Source organism: Juglans regia, chromosome 11, assembly GCF_001411555.2.
Source record: "Juglans regia cultivar Chandler chromosome 11, Walnut 2.0, whole genome shotgun sequence".
Lineage (NCBI taxonomy): Eukaryota > Viridiplantae > Streptophyta > Magnoliopsida > Fagales > Juglandaceae > Juglans > Juglans regia.
This window is the reverse complement of record NC_049911.1, coordinates 30069024-30086791: the sequence shown is the minus strand read 5'-3', so window position 1 is coordinate 30086791 and position 17768 is coordinate 30069024. Positions and strand designations below refer to the sequence as shown.

The window sequence follows — 17768 nt, the reverse complement described above, 5'->3', positions numbered from 1 at the left end:
CAGAACTCGTATTTTTTTTTTTTTTTTTTTGTAATATGTTAGTTTTGGAAAGACTATGGGGGATTTCCATTCCAAACTTGTATCTTTTAACTATTAGTTTATCTATAAATATCTTATTTGTTGAGAAAAAAAAGAGTAAGGCTTCGTTTGGATCATCAACCCATCTCAACTCATCATTACAATTTTTTTAAATTCTAACATAAAATATAATAAACAATTCAACTTTTTTAAATCGTAAAATAATAATAATATTAAAAAATAATATTCTAATAATATTTTATCATCTTAACTCAACTCACTTCAACGTTCAAACTCAACCTTAAACGTAATTAAAACCTTAAAAAAAAAGAAAAAATAGATGCAATTAAAACTGTGAATTCTACGGTTGGAGTCAAGATATTGTCATGGTCAGATCACGATACTCGTGAGCTAAATGCAATAAATTTCGTTTTGTTTTAATTCAATATTATTTTGGGAAAGCTCTGTAATTTTCCCGTTCCTTGCGAATAGGAGTACTTTGTGACACAAAACCCAACGGTCTTATAAATTCGAATTTGAAAGTTATAACGAAAAGCAATAATGCTCTGACACCGTACGAGCAAGAAAAAGGAAGAGACGGAAGAGAAAGTTGTCCTTACCTTTGACCCCCAGCTTGCCAAATACCTACCAGCTCTGTGCAAAAAACCTCTTCTCAAACCAAGATCCACGAATCCTGTACCCATATTCTTGGTCCCGCAGCGTTCTTAACGACCCCAGAACGTTTGAAATGGACGGCAAGGGGGACGGTTTGGATTCGATCGACTCGGTGCTGTGTGTTGCGGGTTCTAGGTTGCTTCGAACAGGGCTTAAACGAAGCAGTTGGACAGGTATGTGTTTTATCGAAGTACATGTTTATATCATTTCATTTTATCTTTTGCCGAGTTTTGAATTTCTTGGAAATTAAAATAAATGAATAAGATTCGAAATGTTTGAAAATTTGAATTCTTTTCCTTTTCTCGGTAACCAATCTATTTTCTTGCGAGTTCTTTTGGTCCAAATGGAATTTTCTTTGACCTTTTTTTCTTCTTAAAAATCCGTGTCTTAATTATGAGTTTTATTAACTTTTATATGGGGTAATTCAAGATTATTTGGTTTCATTCCGCTAACAATCGAGGCTTAGGGTCTGTGCTGCTTAAATTCTTGCCCAAGAAAAAAGAAGAAGACGAAGAAAAAAGTTAATCTTCCTTCTAAAAAAATTAAATTAACGTAAGCCCTCTGAATTTTCATGCTATCATTTGAGAGAGAGTAATGTTTTCATGTTAATTTCACTGATGTCTCCTCGGAAATTTAAATGACATTAGGCTTAGTATAATATGTTTGAACCATTATACTAAGCCTAAATGACATTAGGCTTATCATTCGATGCATTCTAGAAACAAGGCTCATTTCTATGAACTGTAAGTAGCAATTTTTACTGTTAGAATTAGATTTTGATTACGTTGGTGATTGATGGTTATGTTTAGCATAAGCATAGTATATTAGAACCCATCAGTTATATTGAAGTTGATGGCTCGGGAATCAAATTGTTAGTAAGCTCACATTATTTTTTTTGTGTTAACCAGATAATCTAGTAATGTTTGTAAATGCTGGTGGCGGGGCTCTAAAGGAAGAACGAAATTTTGGTATTCAGTTTCAACACGACTGCTTTTTCCAAGGGGGGGATGTTTTAAGAACTGATGAAACAATCGAGGGTGGCGATATACCATCACTTTATCAATCAGCTCGAGTTGGAAATTTTTGTTACATCTTCAACAACCTGAGCCCTGGGGACTATTTTGTTGATCTTCAGTTTGCTGAAATTATAAATACAAATGGTCCTAGAGGAATGAGAGTATTTGATGTGTTCATGCAGGAAGAAAAGGCAAGTAAGCCGAAATAAAAAAAATTTTGAGTATCTTGAATTTGTCCACTCTTTCTATCAGCTGTTTCTGTTTTGAGTTTTCTACACATTCTGAGAGATTTTTTTTGGTGAAAATTGTAGGTTCTATCTGAACTCGATATCTATTCCCTTGTTGGAGCCAACAGGGCATTGCAGACGGTAGATGTTAGAGCCTTTGTGGGGGAGGATGGGACAATTGTAATAAGGTTCGAGGGAGTTAATGGAAACCCAATAGTAAGTGGGATTTGCATAAAGAGGGCAGCAAAATTACCTGGTATCTTCTCTTCAAGTTTAACTTGCTATATCAAACCTATATTATTGAGACTCATGTCTTATCGTATGACTTGACTAAAGCATCCCAGGTTAAACATGGATCTGTCATATGTAACAATTGTGCTGCTGAGATAGAAATTTCATCAGCTCAGGTTAATTATTGCTTTAAATAACTATTTGGATATTGGAGCTTCAAAATTTATATTACTATGACTTGGACTTTAATGTGGTTGGCAGAATAAGTACTTGAGGATGATATCTAATGCCAAGTACGAAAAAAAGATCGCGGAGCTGAAGTCCCAGTGCCAGCTTAAGACAGATGAATGTCATGAGGCATGGATGTCACTGACAGGTGCAAGCGAGCAGCTTGAGAAGGTTCAAATGGAACTTGACGACAAGTTCCTTCAGTATCATTATTTAGGTGAGATACAATCCCATAAATTCTTCAGGGTGTGCTAATACTGACATCTGAAGTATTTTACCATATCATATTTTATTTTGGCTGCGGTCATAATCTTTGTAGGCCTTATTGAGCAGTGTACTGCTTGTTTAGTCCACTCACGATTTCAATTCATAGTGGTTTCAAAGATTAAAATATGTGCTTATGGATAATGATTTTCAGATCAAGCTATGGAAGAGCAAGCAGCAAATTTGAGAGATATCTGTAGTAGATATGAACGTGATAAAAGGCTGTGGGCTGCAGTTGTCGATGATTTAGAGAAGAAAGTCAAGGTAAATATCTGATTTCCATGGTTATACTTTTTCATTTATGTTTCATACTTGAATATATATTGTTCACCATTCCATTTCAGAACATGAAACAAGAGCATTGTCAGTTATCTCGTGAAGCATATGAGTGTTTTGATTCTATTCCTGAATTGAGCAAGATGGTATTTGCAGTTCAAGCAATGGGTAAGTTTGCATTACGACCCAGGTGAAATTGGTGTTGAATTTCATGCTTTCTAACATTCTGTATTAATTGCAGTTGCACAGTGTGACGCTCTTAAATTGAAGTTTAGTGAGGAGCAGGCAAAAAGAAAGATGCTTTATAACCAGATCCAGGAAGCAAAAGGCATAATCTTTTCTTATGATGCGCACAATAACAATGTTCTCCTCACACCCTTGGCTTGTGAATTGACCTACTGATGCTCTTCTTAACCGTGTCATTACAGGGAACATCAGAGTCTTTTGTAGATGCCGACCTTTGAGAAACGAGGAGATGCAATCTGGGTTTGCAACAGTTGCAGACTTTAACGCAGCTAATGATGGAGAACTTGGGATACTTTCGGGTGGATTGACAAAGAAGATCTTCAGGTTCGACCGAGTTTATACCCCACAGGATGGTCAAGGTATGCGTGGAATGTACTCAACCTGGTTATATGGTGTACATATGATTATATTGACCTGTCATTATCCTTTACTGGAAATACCAGCCTTGGAGTATTTTTTAGTTTAGATGTGATTCACCAAAGTCTTCTTTTTCTGGACAGTAAACGTATTTGCGGATGCTTCACCAATGGTAGTTTCAGTGTTGGATGGCTACAATGTTTGTATATTTGCATACGGGCAAACAGGGACAGGCAAAACTTTCACAATGGAAGGCTCGGAGCAGAACCGAGGAGTCAATTATAGGACACTGGAGCAGTTGTTCAAAATTTCTGAGGAAAGAAAAGAAACTTTCACTTACAACATATCTATTAGCGTGCTTGAAGTCTACAATGAACAAATCAGGGACTTGCTTGCCACTTCTCCAACATCCAAGAAGTAAATTTTTTATCTCATTCATTGAATTAAATTACTTGGGAAGAGATCAAGTGACTTGCCCTACATCTTTCGCTCTCCCAAAAATTTGTCCAACTTACCAATTCTTTTAGTCTGACCATATGACATGCAGAAACCTTTGATTTAAGTGCATTAATATTGACCAGATCTTGCAATTTTCATTCGCTCTATATATATATTAGGTTGGAGATAAGGCAAGCTCCTGAAGGGGCTCATCATGTACCAGGAATTGTTGAAGCCAAAGTTGGGAACATTAAGGAGGTATGGAGTGTTCTGCAGGCTGGAAGCAATGCCAGAGCTGTGGGATCAAACAATGTGAATGAATACAGTAGTCGATCTCATTGGTAAGTATTATCCTAAATGTTCTTTGCATGAGGGTGTGCGGATAAGTAGCCTTTACTTTTTAATATCATTTTCTATATATTGCTATTCTTTTCCCTTTTTTCTAGCATGCTGTGCATAATGGTAAAAACAAAGAATTTGATTACTGAAGAGTGCACCAAGAGCAAGCTATGGCTTGTGGACTTGGCTGGCAGCGAGAGGCTAGCCAAAACCGAGGTGCAAGGAGAGCGTCTCAAGGAAGCTCAAAACATAAATAGATCTCTTTCAGCTCTTGGGGATGTAATTTCTGCATTGGCATCCAAAAGCAGCCACATTCCATACAGGTTTTGTTTTATCTTTCCTATATACAGACATTTCTTGCCTTTTTTATTCTCTGATTTATACATTGGGTTTTTTCAGGAACTCTAAACTCACACACCTACTTCAAGACTCCTTAGGTAAGCATTCAGACACCATTGCTACATCAGCAAAAGGAATCATTTAGATACCGCACAGTAACAAATTCTTTTTGTTTTAATTACCACCTAAGTGGGTGTGAGAGTATCCTTTCTTTGAAATATTGTTATTGCAAGAAGATGGACTTGGTTCACATAATAAGTCAGATACAAGTTTTCTTAATGGCTATGTTTCATGATCTCTTGAATTAGAAGAGTGGGTCAAGAAGTAAAAGATGCTCTTCTGTTCTTTGATGTTCAGGCGGCGATTCCAAGACTTTGATGTTTGTGCAAATTAGCCCTTTGGAACAGGACCTAGGTGAGACTCTAAGCTCATTAAATTTTGCAACTCGTGTTCGAGGTGTGGAGTTGGGTCCTGCAAGGAAGCAGATTGATGTGGGTGAGCTTCAAAAACTGAAAATCATGGTATGCTCTGGGATCATCGATTGGAATGCTCCTTTCATTGACAGTTATGATTCATGCATGCACACATATGTCAAACTTCTTATATCAATTAATAGAACAAACCAGTACTTAAAGTTCCCTCTGATTATTTTGAAGCTGGATAAAGCAAAGCAAGAATTGAGATCCAAAGACAATGCTTTTTGGAAGTTAGAAGAGAACTTGCGTAATTTCGAGGGCAAGGCCAAAGGCAAGGATCAGATTTGCAGAATCCAACAAGAAAAGTTGAGTGAACTTGAAGGGAAGATTGCGTTGAAGACACAGCTATGCAGACAGCTGGAGAAGCAGTTGTTACAACTTTCAGAGGGAGTAAATGGGAAGGAAGAAACTTGCTTGAGTCTTCAGCAGAAGGTTGCTGGGCAGATGAATTATGTTGAATTCATTTACTTCTCTTTTGTTATAGGCAACCTAAAATATGTCATCTAACATCTGGCTTCTATTTTGCCAAAGGTGAAGGAGCTTGAGAACAAGCTGAGAGTGCATGAGCATGCACAGTCTACAACTCTTCAGCACAAGGTGCGTTTAATAAAAGCTATCTCATTCAATGTCAGTTATGATGACCTTCATGTAGGCAATGATATCTTGGGTTCATTCGGATCCTCACGAGATACCCTTGATTATTGAAATTCTTCATACGATAGTATGCTACTATGCTCAAAGGAAGTGGTGTGTGTCAAGGCAAGTGCAATTGCTGCCATCATATTCCCCAGGAAAAAAATATCACTCTTAGTCGATTAATGGAATCATTTTTCTGATGAGATGACAGCTAATGCTGTACACAATGTGGCAAACTGTTTTGGAGCAGCAATCAGAATCATGCTTGAGAATCAAATATCACTGTTAGTCGATTAGTGGAATCATTTTTCTGATGAGATGACAACAAATGCTGTACACAATGTGGCAAACTGTTTATTGGAGCAGCTATCATAATCATGCTTGAGAATCAAGGTGTAAAGCTTGTTTTTCTCCTTATTCTTCACAGGTCTGTCAGGTCAAGGAGCTTGAGAACAAGTTGCAGGAGAGAACACAAGAATTTGAGCGTCATTCTGCAAAGCTAAATCAAAAGGTTGTCTTCTTTATTCAAATCAATAAGTTATTCTCACAGTTTCTACAATATCACTATCAACTGTCCAGAATAACAGCAAGACCCCCTTCTCTCTCTCACCTACCAAATGGACCAACTGATAAGATACTGGTGGAAACATGCCCAACTAAGCTGATTGAGAAGGGGGAAGAAGGGGTCATTCATTTCAATCACCGAGTAATGATACACATACAACCCTTTTTACAACCTTTTTTACACCCATGTATTAAAATAAGGGTATTTACGTAAAGTGACGTTACTTTTGTAAGTTATTTTACCAAAATGTCTCTCATTTAAAACTTAGTTGTATAAGTGATTGTAAAAGGGTTGTATGTCTATTATTTTCCATTCTGAAAACAGGTTTACATGCCAAGGAAATTAGCAAATTATAGGCAGAGGATAAACAGAAAAAAGAATGAGTTGCTTTTTTTTTTCTCTCTCTCTCTCTTTTTGGTTACAGGCCATTGAACTTGAAAACAAGTTGCAAATGGAAGGAGGCAACCAAGGATTTCAAATGCTTCAACAGAAGGTTCTTATACCATTTATTGTTGTGCATGGACAAAATGCACTCATTAGTTGTAACCCTCAATGGTAGCTGCAATTGCTCATATATTCTCTTCCTACATGTTAATGACAGATTGAAGAGCTTGAATTAAAGTTGAGACAGCAAGAACAACAAGAGTACATGCTACCAGCATGTTTCGCAGATAAGTCAGGAACCACCTCTAATGAAAGGAAAGCCTGGTCAAGAGTGCTAAGTCCACGACAAATGGATCCCCCAAGTCTGAGGAACTCTACAAACCGAGCAATTAACCAGGAGTCTGTCTTGCTCAAAGGAACTGACACTCTCCACCAGATAAGGAGAAGGAGAGGTCTCCAAAGCATAGGGACTGAGAACACTTTCTTGGCGTCGAGTCCTTTGCTTGATAAGAGGATATTGTCAAGTGAATCAACTAAAGGAAGGCATATTGATCAATCCAAAGCATTGTCAAGGCTTACAAGAAGCACAAAACCAGCAGCCACTGTTCATAGAGCATTTTCTGGCAGCAATCTTCATAAAGATCAGTTGCCAGGGAACAAGGACAAAAACGATAAGTCAAAGTTTTGGCTGAGATAGAAGCAAGTGCATTTTCATTATATTAAGCTCCAATGTTTGTTAAGTTCATTCTTTTTTGTGTTCCACATTTTTGTGTTGTTAATGTTTGAAAATATGGGATGAGTCACGAATTATCGGTGCAAGGATCAGTGAAAACATTTGATTTCACCTTTTTGTGGCGTTCACCGCGTGTAAGCCGCATTGATGCTGAGGTCATTGGGTAAAGCAAAAATGGCCGGGTCAGCAGCATGAATACTCTTGGAGAAGAAACTTAACAAAAAAAAAACTAAAAAAAAAGAAAAAGAAAAAAGGAGCAAGAGCTCCAACCGGGATCCCTATCATTTTCCATTTTAAATTTTTCATTTTCATCTAAAATCATTACAATTTTTTCAAATTTACAAACAAAATAGAAAAAACAATTCAACTTTATAGAATATCAAAATAAAAATTATATTTTAACTTAATAATATTTTTATTTAATTTTTCTTCTCTAATTTTCTAAAATTCAATAAAAATCATTTCATTATATTATTCATAGATTTTTTATTTCATTTCATTCACCAAACATCTTTTGAGTGTCCATTATCCATATTTCTAAAATCTCGCCATAATTTAAACAAAAAAAAAAACAAAAAGGAGAAAAGGAATGGGATAGAAAATACACAGAGACATGTTGGGGCCTCTCAATCGGGTCTGGCTGAGTCTTGCCCGAAACACCAAACCCTAATACAAAGCTTTAGCCCCTTTTGATAAAAAAAACTGCCAGAGGCATTTCCCATAACACATGTACGACTATACAATATATCAACTTGCATTATCCCAACGTCCAACAATTAACACCCGATTCTATTTGATGATAGCATTTGATACAATCTGTATTATCTACAAGGATACTTTGATGCCTCCCATTATTATTCTTAACCAAATCCAAACCCTTCATTGCCTTCATGAATCGCAAGCAGCAGCCTCTCCTCCAAGTGTTGTCTAGAAGGATACTCCGGTAGGTTCAGCTGGTTGAAACTACATGAATCAAGAATTTTGAATCAGGATATTTTTTTCAGTAAAGCAATGCTACTCGCAACGGAAGTAACACGAATGGATAACATCAACATATCATAGTTTTTTTTTAGTCAACAAAAACTACCAAGTATGAGCAGAAGGCAAGTGATCAGGGCTTCCATAAGCCTTGTGTATCTGAAACTTTTGTGAGCCTGAAATTCCTTGAAGTGCACTGAACCCTTCTAAAGGCACCTGGAAATTAGAAAGGGCAGAGTTCAAACCACTAACATTAACTTAAAAGTCAAAGACAATGTGTACCAAACAAGTTCGTTCAAAAGTGCACATTTCCCAAATATATCCATGCATTTTTTTAATAGGTCCAAATATATTCACGCATGGAATGAGGAGCATACAAAAAACACGTCATTCAGTACAAATAAGGTACAGCAGGTGAAGTCAGCCCCTTTTGTGCATCCATAAGGTGTTGCATTGTATACACACGTGTGATTGTCCTTCAGAATGAAGTTCAACTGATGTATGAGAATTAGAGATTAAAAAAACCAGAGAAATCAAAATACAACGGCAACAGAATGAGAGATCTAAAAGACGGGGCCATGGGAATAAAGAAGGGGAAGAAAGATAATTAAGAGGGGCTGAGTACAAAGTTACTCGTTAATTATTAAGGACTTACAGATAAAATCCCACTCACCAGGGGTGGGAGATTTAAGGGAGACAGTCCCCTCCACCCGGTTGTGTAGCTCAGTCATCAGACACAAAAAGGGGAGGGGCTTTCTTTTTCTTTCTGCTTTTTTGATATGTAGGGGAGGGGCTTTCTTTACTACCCCGTTATGCACTGAAGCCACTAGGGCTTCATTATGATAATTCTCAATAGAACAATCAAATTATACTGCAATCATTCTGACCTGATACATTAGGTGAAAAAGCTGACACTTTTGTCAACCCAACATTCAAAATTCACAAATAGAATCACTTGATACATTAAACATGTATACGAAGTAACTTGTGGGTTGAGGTAATTCCAACCAAGATAACCTCTATGGGATCAACTGCCGAGTAAAAAGCCAACAATACAAACAAGCATGCGTCCATGTTCAGACCATGGTGTGCATTCTTAAAAATCTGACATAAACCATCATATGTATGAGTTTCACATAAATTGTCCTATAGGAAGTCTATACATAATCATATATAAAGGGAAAATACCTTAGAGGTGCCTGTCACAAACTGCAAGAGACGAGCCTTATCCTCCTTGCTGAAACCCTGAACAACTTCCCAAAACCACTGAATAACAGGAGATGCAGGACTGTACCCAGAATACTCAGTGTTTGCCCTCATATCATCCACTGAAACAGAGGAACAAAAACCTTCTGTTACTGCTGAATCATTTTGTACATCAGATTCTTTCAAGGGGGGGAATGAAGGAATCTTCAAGGGGACAAAAGTACACATACTAATGAAGGAAACTCACAATCAATATCAGGAAGCCCACTAATAAGTAATTCAAGTTCCTTGTCAATGAAGATCGAAATTAAGTCGCAACGAATTAATTCATAAAATCCTTCCAAAAAGGCATTTATTTGAGGATGAATGGCAGTTATTAACAGATGTTTAGCAACTAGATCAACATATTGGTGCTTATTCTCCTCGGTAACTTTAATATTTCTTCCACCAGGAATCAGTTCATAGTCCATCACCTGCATTAGAAGCACCACATGTAAATATAACAATATTATCTCTTGCCAGAGAAACCAAAGTACATAAAGGAGTTTGGAAAAATCATTACTTCTGTCCTCTCATACAATATCAGCTTCTCCTCATCAGCATCAATGCTAAATGTAAATTCCGGAACATCGCTTATGTCATTCTGTAAAGGCAAGCAAGAAACCAAATAAAACAAATTGGCTCTTGCCAAAAAAGGAGGGAAGCTGCAAACAGAGAGAGGGGGAGAGAGAGAAGAAAAGTTGCATGTGGCTACCTCAAGCATCCACTTGAGGTTTTTGAAGTAAGCTGGATCAATGGCTTCAATGTCATGATAGGTAACTTTTACCCCCAATATATGCTTGTAGAAAGATCGGGTGAAATGGACATCCAAAAGTTGTCCATCAAGAAGTGCTTTCCCAACCTGAAAAGACAAGAAGGAATAAGCAAGAAGCACACAAATAATTTCTCAGAGGACTGAAAGCAACAATAAAATGTACTCACCACTCGCCCAACAAATTTGAAATATGAAAGATGTTCTGTTCGATAAACAGAGTTAGGATTTGGCTGAAATGTTGATTCATTACCCCCAGTCGTAAAAAGTAGGGCTCCCTTGTCAAAAATAACCCTGGACAGCAATTGATACCACTCCCTTGTAAGTCCACCTGCATCAATAACTTCCTCTCCTTGAAAGTGAACTGTCAACCTCCCTTTCAAATCTAGAGTGGATCTCATTCGCAACTGATCATAAGAATCCTCCAGAATGTAAGCTCTTCTTACAGAAATTCTTAAAGGCCTGTGGTGATGGTCATGTTGATGCTTTATTTTTGATCTGAAGTGAGCACGCTTATTGTCAAAGTCAATAAATCTAGGCACCTTCAGCATGAGTGAGAAGGACTTCTCAAGCAATCCAGGGTTTTGTCGGATGAAAGCATTAAGCAGCTTCCTATGCTTCTCTGAGAACTTCACAAATGCAATATGTTCATCAACTTTCAAAGCATGCCCTAAGGTTTTCTGCTGACCAGTATAAGTGCCTGCATATTCAACCTCTGAAACGGCAGCAATACTAAATTCATTACTTGACCCTGGCTGCATGGGATGTAACTTCTCACACACCACAAAGAAAGATTCTATATATGGTAAGATGTTCTGAGAGCCTGCAGGGAGTGGAGTCATTGCACCAGAGGGTTTAGAGGTGGATGCTTTAGATGAAGTCATCAAATCGGGTGCTGAGTCAGTATAAGTCTCTATTTTGCTAATGCAAGTGCTCAGAGCCAGCCACAAAGGCTCCAAAGCTACATTTATGTCCCGCACCCGAGAAAGAACAGCTGTATAATCCTTTTCAGGAAAAATTTGTGGGTCATTCTCTTTCTCACTCAGCAAGGCAACAAGGGAGCTTAATGCCTGCAGAACCCTCAAGATTGCAGCTCCGTCAGAAGATGTTGTACTGAGGAGGGCTTCCACAGCTTCACCAAACATGCGCAACTCATCTAAAGCAGATGTAGTCAAATTTTGAATGGCCCCAGATAGCTTAGCAACAAACAGATGACAATGAGTCGGAGCATTTGCCACCAATTTCTTCATTACCTCAGCCACGAGAGTATATGCATTGTCTGAGAGTCTGGGAGCAACATGAAATTTGTCAGACCACATTTATATGCTAATGTACAAGGTAAAAATCACATCCACTCCCAACATAAGAATTAAAACATTGTCTAAGACAGACCCTCACAATGAACTTAATAATAAAGCTACAATGCAGATGCCAGAGGGTCAATTGTGCGTTTATCACATGTGGATTGTTAGATGCAAAAGCATGGCCCTGACCACCATAAAGCTTGGACACAGAAATGTGGACCCATGAGTGATGAGTGACCCAATCAAACTGTGATAGAAGCTTTCCAGCAAAAATGCAACTGCACGTGTTTGTAAACCGCACCGTTTAGTCTATAAAAACGGTGTGTTTTGGTTTTAGTAATAGAAAAAATCTTCTTTACAGCCTACTGTTGGTGGAAGCCCCAGCACACCTAACGTGCTGGGTTGGAAAAAAAAAAAAAAAAAAACTGTGAGGTATGTGGAGAGTGCAATGCACAGTAGGCTGATCTCTAACATTGTTCTTAGTAATATCCTGCTTTCAAAAGGACTTTTATGTAATTTCAATATTAAACAGTTAAGTATCACGTCAGAGGTGTTTCTATGCACATCCTGGAGCATTTTCATCTACTAGTTGTAATTCCTCTATGGAGGAATTTGGGGACCTCAAATACCCCAATACGTATGAACCTTGAGGTAATTTCATCAGCATTCATCTTCTTGTTTAATATTCTCGTACTGTTACGTAAGATATATCAAGGAAATCAAGGGAATCCTTACAAGTGGTATCAGAGCCACCGATCCTACCATTTCATCCAAACAGAACCAATACAGCCATATCCATACCCAGCCAAACACTACATTAAACAGAACCAATCCAAATCACATCGTCTACATTACATACTACATTGAACCAATCCAGAACCAATACATTACATTTTTGCTACCCATTTTCCAAACCAAACACTCACCCAAACAGCACCATACACTATCATTTACCATGGCAGATAATACCAGATCCAAGCATCAGCAATAGGAGCAATTTCAACTTCAAGTTGAACACCACCAACAAGAAATCCTGGAATTAAGATCAGATGTCAGTAATTTGCAGACTGATATGAGTACTGTGAAAATAGATGTAAAGGAAATCAAAGACATGTTACGTACACTTTTCGCCCAGCAACAGATCCAACCACCACCACACCCTCCACCCTTCAACCATGAAATTCCTGCAGAAAATGAACAGGCAGACCCGAGAAGGTTTCATCCTAGGGGGGTCAAACTTGACTTTCCTCATTTTCAAGGTGTTAATCCGGCAGCATGGCTTTTCAAGGGATACTTTTTCCAGATCATTACTACTTCGTTTTGGTACAACAGCTTATGACGACCCTATGAAAGCATTGACAAGGCTCAAGCAGACCAGCTTCGTTGCTGGTTATATGGTGCAGTTCGAAACATTATCCAATCGCTTGAGGGGGCTCTCGGATCTCCATAAGCTGAGTTGTTTTCTCAGCGGTTTGAAGGACGAACTCCGCATACCAGTAAGGATGCTGAACCCAGTGAATTTAAATGCAGCGTATGGTTTGGCAAAAATGCAAGAAGAGTATCACAGCAGTACTCAAAAGTACAACAAACCAACGGAAGAAAGGACCATGACAATTGCAGGGGGAAATTCTGGCCAGCGTTCTTATTCCAATGATAATTACAATAAATGAAAGAAACCAATGAGTTTTACTAAACCGGTGACATCCATGCACATGGATGAGAAAAGGAAAAAATGCCTATGTTTTCATTGCGATGAGAAATGGAATCCCACACATACTTGCAAAAATTCTAGGATTTATTTCTTACAAGTGGATGAAGACGGGGGAGAAGCGGAAGAGGAGGAACCTTGTGAAAAAAATGAAGAGAGCAAGTCTCTAGAGTTAGTGACCAGTGACAACGCTGAACTTGAGATCTCCTTGGCTGCTATAGCTGGTACTCCTACCGTGAGAACAATGAGGCTGTTTGGAAGTATCAATGGGGAGCAAGTGGTGATTTTGGTAGACTCGGGCAGCTCCCACAACTTCATTGATTCATCAGTGGTCTCCAAGTTGAAGCTGCCAGTGGATTACCTAGTCAACCTGAAGGTGAGAGTGGCTAATGGGCAAGGCCTAAGCAGTGAAGGGTTGTGTAGATCAGTCAAGCTAAAGGTGCAAGGTAATTTGCTTCAGCTCCCCCTTCATTTATTAGACCTCGCGGGTTGTGATATTGTTTTAGGAGTCCAGTGGTTAGAAACCTTGGGCCCTATTACTTGGGATTTTTCTAAGCTATTGATGAGTTTTTGGTTGGATGGAAAAGCCATTGAATTAAAAGGGCTGAAATTAAACCTTTCAGTTGTAGAGGAGGGTGAAAAAGTTTGCAAGGCCACTATGACAAAAGGGAAGGGGATTTTTTTACAGATTATGTGTGTTGGGGAAGAGAACCAAGAGTATGGGAAGCTGGCTGAACCTTTTCCAGAACTGTTAGAAGACTTTAAGGAGGTGTTTGAGGAACCTCAAGGGCTACCCCCACCACGTTCCCATGATCATCACATAGTCCTCAAGGAGGGCACTCAACCCATCACAAATAGGCCATATCGCTACCCGTATTACCGGAAAACAGAAATTGAAAAAATGGTGGCTGAGTTGTTGAGTTCGAGAGTGATTAGACCTAGTTCTAGTCCCTTTTCTGCACCTGTTTTGCTGGTTCGTAAAGCTGATGGCAATTGGCGGCTTTGCGTGGATTATAGGGCACTTAATAAGGAAACGGTAAAGGCAAAGTTTTCAATTCCAATGATAGATGAATTGTTGGATGAACTCTTTGGAGCGGTGATCTTTTCTAAGCTCGACCTACGGTCAGGATATCACCAAGTGCCTAGTGACATTCCCAAGACGGCTTTCCGAACCCACGAAGGACATTACGAGTTTTTGGTGATGCCAAAGTGAGGGTGGTGCCTAGTGACATTCCCAAGACGGCTTTCCGAACCCACGAAGGACATTACGAGTTTTTGGTGATGCTTTTTGGCCTCACCAACGCTCCAGCCACGTTTCAAGGGTTAATGAATGATGTATTCAAACCCTTTTTGAGGAAATTTGTTCTTGTTTTTTTTGACGACATCTTGGTCTATAGTAAGTCTTGGGAGGAGCATGAAATTCACTTAAGAGAGGTTTTGAAGGTGCTGAAACAACACTGTTTGTATGCAAAGAAATCCAAGTGTCGTTTCGCTGTTGGGGAAGTGGATTACTTGGGTCACATTATTTCTGGTCAAGGTGTTAAAGCAGACCCTTCAAAAATTCAAGCCATGTTGAATTGGCCAATTCCTAAGACAACTAAAGCCTTGAGAGGGTTCTTGGGGTTGACGGGGTATTATAGAAAATTTATAAGGCATTACGGGCTGTTAGCAGCCCCACTTACTCAGCCGTTGACAAAAAATGGGTTTGTGTGGACCCAAGAGGCAGAGCTGGCCTTCAACAAGTTAAAGGAAGATGTGACTAGGCCACCCGTACTTGCATTACCAGATTTCTCAAGACCCTTCACAGTGGAGTGTGATGCTAGTGGGAAGGGAATAGGAGCTGTCCTTATGCAGTCGGGGCAATCTATTGCTTTTTTGAGTAAAATGTTAAAAGGAAGGGCTTTATTACTCTCAACATATGAGAAGGAATTCCTGGCCATTGTGACAGCGGTGCAAAAATGGCGACCTTACCTTTTGGGACAGTCATTTATCATTAAAACGGACCAACAAGCGCTGAAATTTCTGCTTGAGCAGAAAATTGGAACGGAAGCTCAACATAAATGGTTAAGCAAGCTTATGGGCTATGATTTTAATATTGAGTACAAGAGGGGAAGAGATAACGTTGTGGCTGATGCGCTGTCGAGGAAAAGGGATATTGAAAATGAAGAAGTAGGATTGCTTGCCCAGATTTCATTCCCCACTTCAGATTGGGTGGAGGAGCTTAAACTCAGCTATAAGAACAATATAAAAGTTTCGGGTTTGATGGAGAGGTGGTTGAAGCAGTAAGTAGTTCCTAAGGGGACAACTGTACAGCAAGGGATAATTTTGAGGAAGGGCAGGATTTTTATAGTTCCAGACTCTCCTTTCAAAATGAAAGTACTTTAGTTCATTCATACCGATCCTATGGCGGGACACTCGGGATACTTAAAGACCTATCAAAGGGCCAAAAGGGACTTCTACTGGCCAGGTATGAAAAAAGACATTAAAAGGTGGGTAAGGGAATGTGAAATATGTTAGGCTTCTAAGTATGAGACGTTGCCCCCAGCTAGTCTCTTACAACCTCTACCCATACCTCAACAAGCATGGGTGGATATTTCGATGGACTTTGTGGAAGGGTTACCAAAGTCCAAGGGATATTCTGTAATCTTTGTTGTAGTGGATCGTTTCACTAAGTATGGGCATTTCATGGCCCTATCTCATCCCTACACAGCTCAGGAAGTGGCCAATGTATTTTTCGGGTCAGTTTTTAAATTGCATGGATTTCCGAAGACCATAGTGTCCGACAGGGACCCGGTGTTTTTGAGCTCATTCTGGAAGGAGTTGTTTGCTCTCCAGGGTACTTCCTTAGACTACAGCTCGGCTTATCACCCGCAGAGCGACGGGCAAACGGAAGCGGTGAATAAGGTGGTGGAAGACTACTTGAGGTGTTATGCAGGATCAAAACCTACGGGTTGGAGCCAATGTCTGCCATTAGCCGAATGGTGGTACAACAGTACCTACCACAGCTCAACTAAGCTGACCCCTTTTGAGGCTCTCTGCGGTTACCCTCCCCCTAAATTACTAGACTATATCCCAGGCACATCAAACAATACAACCGTTGACCATTTACTACACAACAGAGCACAGATTGTTAGTCTCTTAAAGAACAACCTCTTGGCAGCTCAAGGGAGAATGAATCACTATGCAGACAAAAAGAGAACCGAAAGACAGTTTAGTGTGGGAGATTGGGTATACCTCCGCCTTCAACCATACCGCCAGAAAACGGTGGCGTTGCGTCGAAATATGAAGTTGGCTCCGCGCTTCTATGGGCCATTCAAGGTGCTTCAGAAGATCGGATTCGTGGCTTACAAGCTTGAGCTACCACCCTCTTCTCAAATCCACCCCGTGTTCCATGTTTCCCGCTTGAAGAGGAAGGTGGGGGATTGGATTCACCCATTGGCCACACTCCCACCCACCAACAATGAAGGCGAAGTGATCCCCGAACCCGAGGTGGTGCGCGATCGTCGTATGAGACAACATGGGGGACGGGCTGCAACAGAAGTGCTAATTAAATGGGTAGGGCTTTCCGAAGATGATAATTCTTGGGAAAATTTATGGAAGCTTAGGGCTTTGTATCCACACCTTGTGGACAAGGTCTTATAAGGGAAGGGGAATGTTAGGGGTCCTCTAGCTCGAGATCCATGGGGTTAAAGTTTGGAGGTTTAAGGGCTGAAGAGAGAGAGGCGGAAGTGCAGAAAAAGAAATGAGATGAGAAGTTGAAGGTAAGGATTTCGGATTAATCAGCACTGGTGGTTAAACGGCACGGTTTCAATAATGACTTGCAACGGCACAGTTTAAGCAATTTAATAGGAATGGGTTGTTTGTAAACCGCACCGTTTAGTCTATAAAAACGGTGTGTTTTGGTTTTAGTAATATCCTGCTTTCAAAAGGACTTTTATGTAATTTCAATATTAAACAGTTAAGTATCACGCCAGAGGTGTTTCTACGCACATCCTAGAGCATTTTCATCTACTAGTTGTAATTCATCTATGGAGGAATTTGGGGACCTCAAATACCCCAATACGTATGAACCTTGAGGTAATTTCATCAGCATTCATCTTCTTGTTTAATATTCTCGTACTGTTACGTAAGATATATCAAGGAAATCAAGGGAATCCTTACATATAGCAGGCTGAGGCAACCTAAACTGGAGTAAAATCTTCGCCACAGAGGGGTGATTTCGAGCCAAATAAGTAAGAGTCTCAAGAATACGCCGAGACAACAAGGGAGGAACACCTTTAAGAATACGCCGGTACATATGAATATGAAAATGC

The 17768-nt window shown here is 39.4% G+C and overlaps 2 protein-coding genes across 8 annotated transcripts; one reads left to right on the top strand and one right to left on the bottom strand.

The window, feature by feature from the left end:
• Positions 1–583: 583 nt before the first annotated feature.
• Positions 584–7560, top strand: LOC109021166 (kinesin-like protein KIN-14R). 4 transcript variants are annotated; one of them, XM_019003736.2, is made up of 19 exons: positions 584–866; positions 1602–1900; positions 2021–2152; positions 2281–2343; positions 2429–2612; positions 2814–2923; positions 3004–3103; positions 3177–3263; positions 3364–3540; positions 3682–3955; positions 4156–4317; positions 4423–4638; positions 4715–4752; positions 5012–5175; positions 5311–5562; positions 5662–5727; positions 6194–6277; positions 6756–6824; positions 6933–7560. In XM_019003736.2, exons 1-19 carry the CDS (start codon positions 767–769, stop codon positions 7410–7412), a joined length of 3057 nt encoding a protein of 1018 aa, XP_018859281.1. In that variant the 5' UTR covers positions 584–766; the 3' UTR covers positions 7413–7560. The 4 variants fall into 4 exon arrangements, with proteins under 4 accessions (XP_018859281.1, XP_018859280.1, XP_018859282.1 ...); XM_019003735.2 differs by having other exon boundaries at positions 2021–2192; positions 2273–2343; XM_019003737.1 differs by lacking the exon at positions 584–866 and having other exon boundaries at positions 1782–1904; positions 2021–2192; positions 2273–2343.
• Positions 7561–8184: 624 nt separating this feature from the next.
• On the bottom strand, positions 8185–17193 carry LOC109021176 (E3 ubiquitin-protein ligase UPL1-like). 4 transcript variants are annotated; one of them, XM_019003755.2, is made up of 9 exons: positions 12870–13226; positions 12674–12780; positions 10614–11730; positions 10387–10533; positions 10195–10275; positions 9880–10105; positions 9615–9754; positions 8536–8642; positions 8185–8411 (listed from the first exon to the last, which is right to left on the bottom strand). In XM_019003755.2, the coding sequence occupies exons 2-9, from the start codon at positions 12685–12687 to the stop codon at positions 8309–8311; spliced, it is 1935 nt and encodes a 644-aa protein (XP_018859300.1). In that variant the 5' UTR covers positions 12688–12780; positions 12870–13226; the 3' UTR covers positions 8185–8308. The 4 variants fall into 4 exon arrangements, with proteins under 4 accessions (XP_018859300.1, XP_018859301.1, XP_035551311.1 ...); XM_019003756.2 differs by having other exon boundaries at positions 12702–12780; XM_035695418.1 differs by lacking the exons at positions 12674–12780; positions 12870–13226 and adding an exon at positions 16690–17193.
• Positions 17194–17768: the final 575 nt, after the last annotated feature.

Bases quoted from the DNA above. Each gene is read 5' to 3' on its own strand.
- LOC109021166 (XM_019003735.2), top strand. From the start codon at position 767: ATGGACGGCAAGGGGGACGGTTTGGATTCGATCGACTCGGTGCTGTGT. The intron at 3,956-4,155 runs GTAAATTTTTTA...TATATATATTAG, and splicing joins ACTTCTCCAACATCCAAGAA to GTTGGAGATAAGGCAAGCTC. The intron at 5,176-5,310 runs GTATGCTCTGGG...ATTATTTTGAAG, and splicing joins TTCAAAAACTGAAAATCATG to CTGGATAAAGCAAAGCAAGA.
- LOC109021176 (XM_019003755.2), bottom strand. The intron at 10,276-10,386 runs GTAGCCACATGC...TTGCCTTTACAG, and splicing joins ACCTCAAGTGGATGCTTGAG to AATGACATAAGCGATGTTCC. The intron at 9,755-9,879 runs GTGAGTTTCCTT...CCTCTGTTTCAG, and splicing joins TGGGCTTCCTGATATTGATT to TGGATGATATGAGGGCAAAC.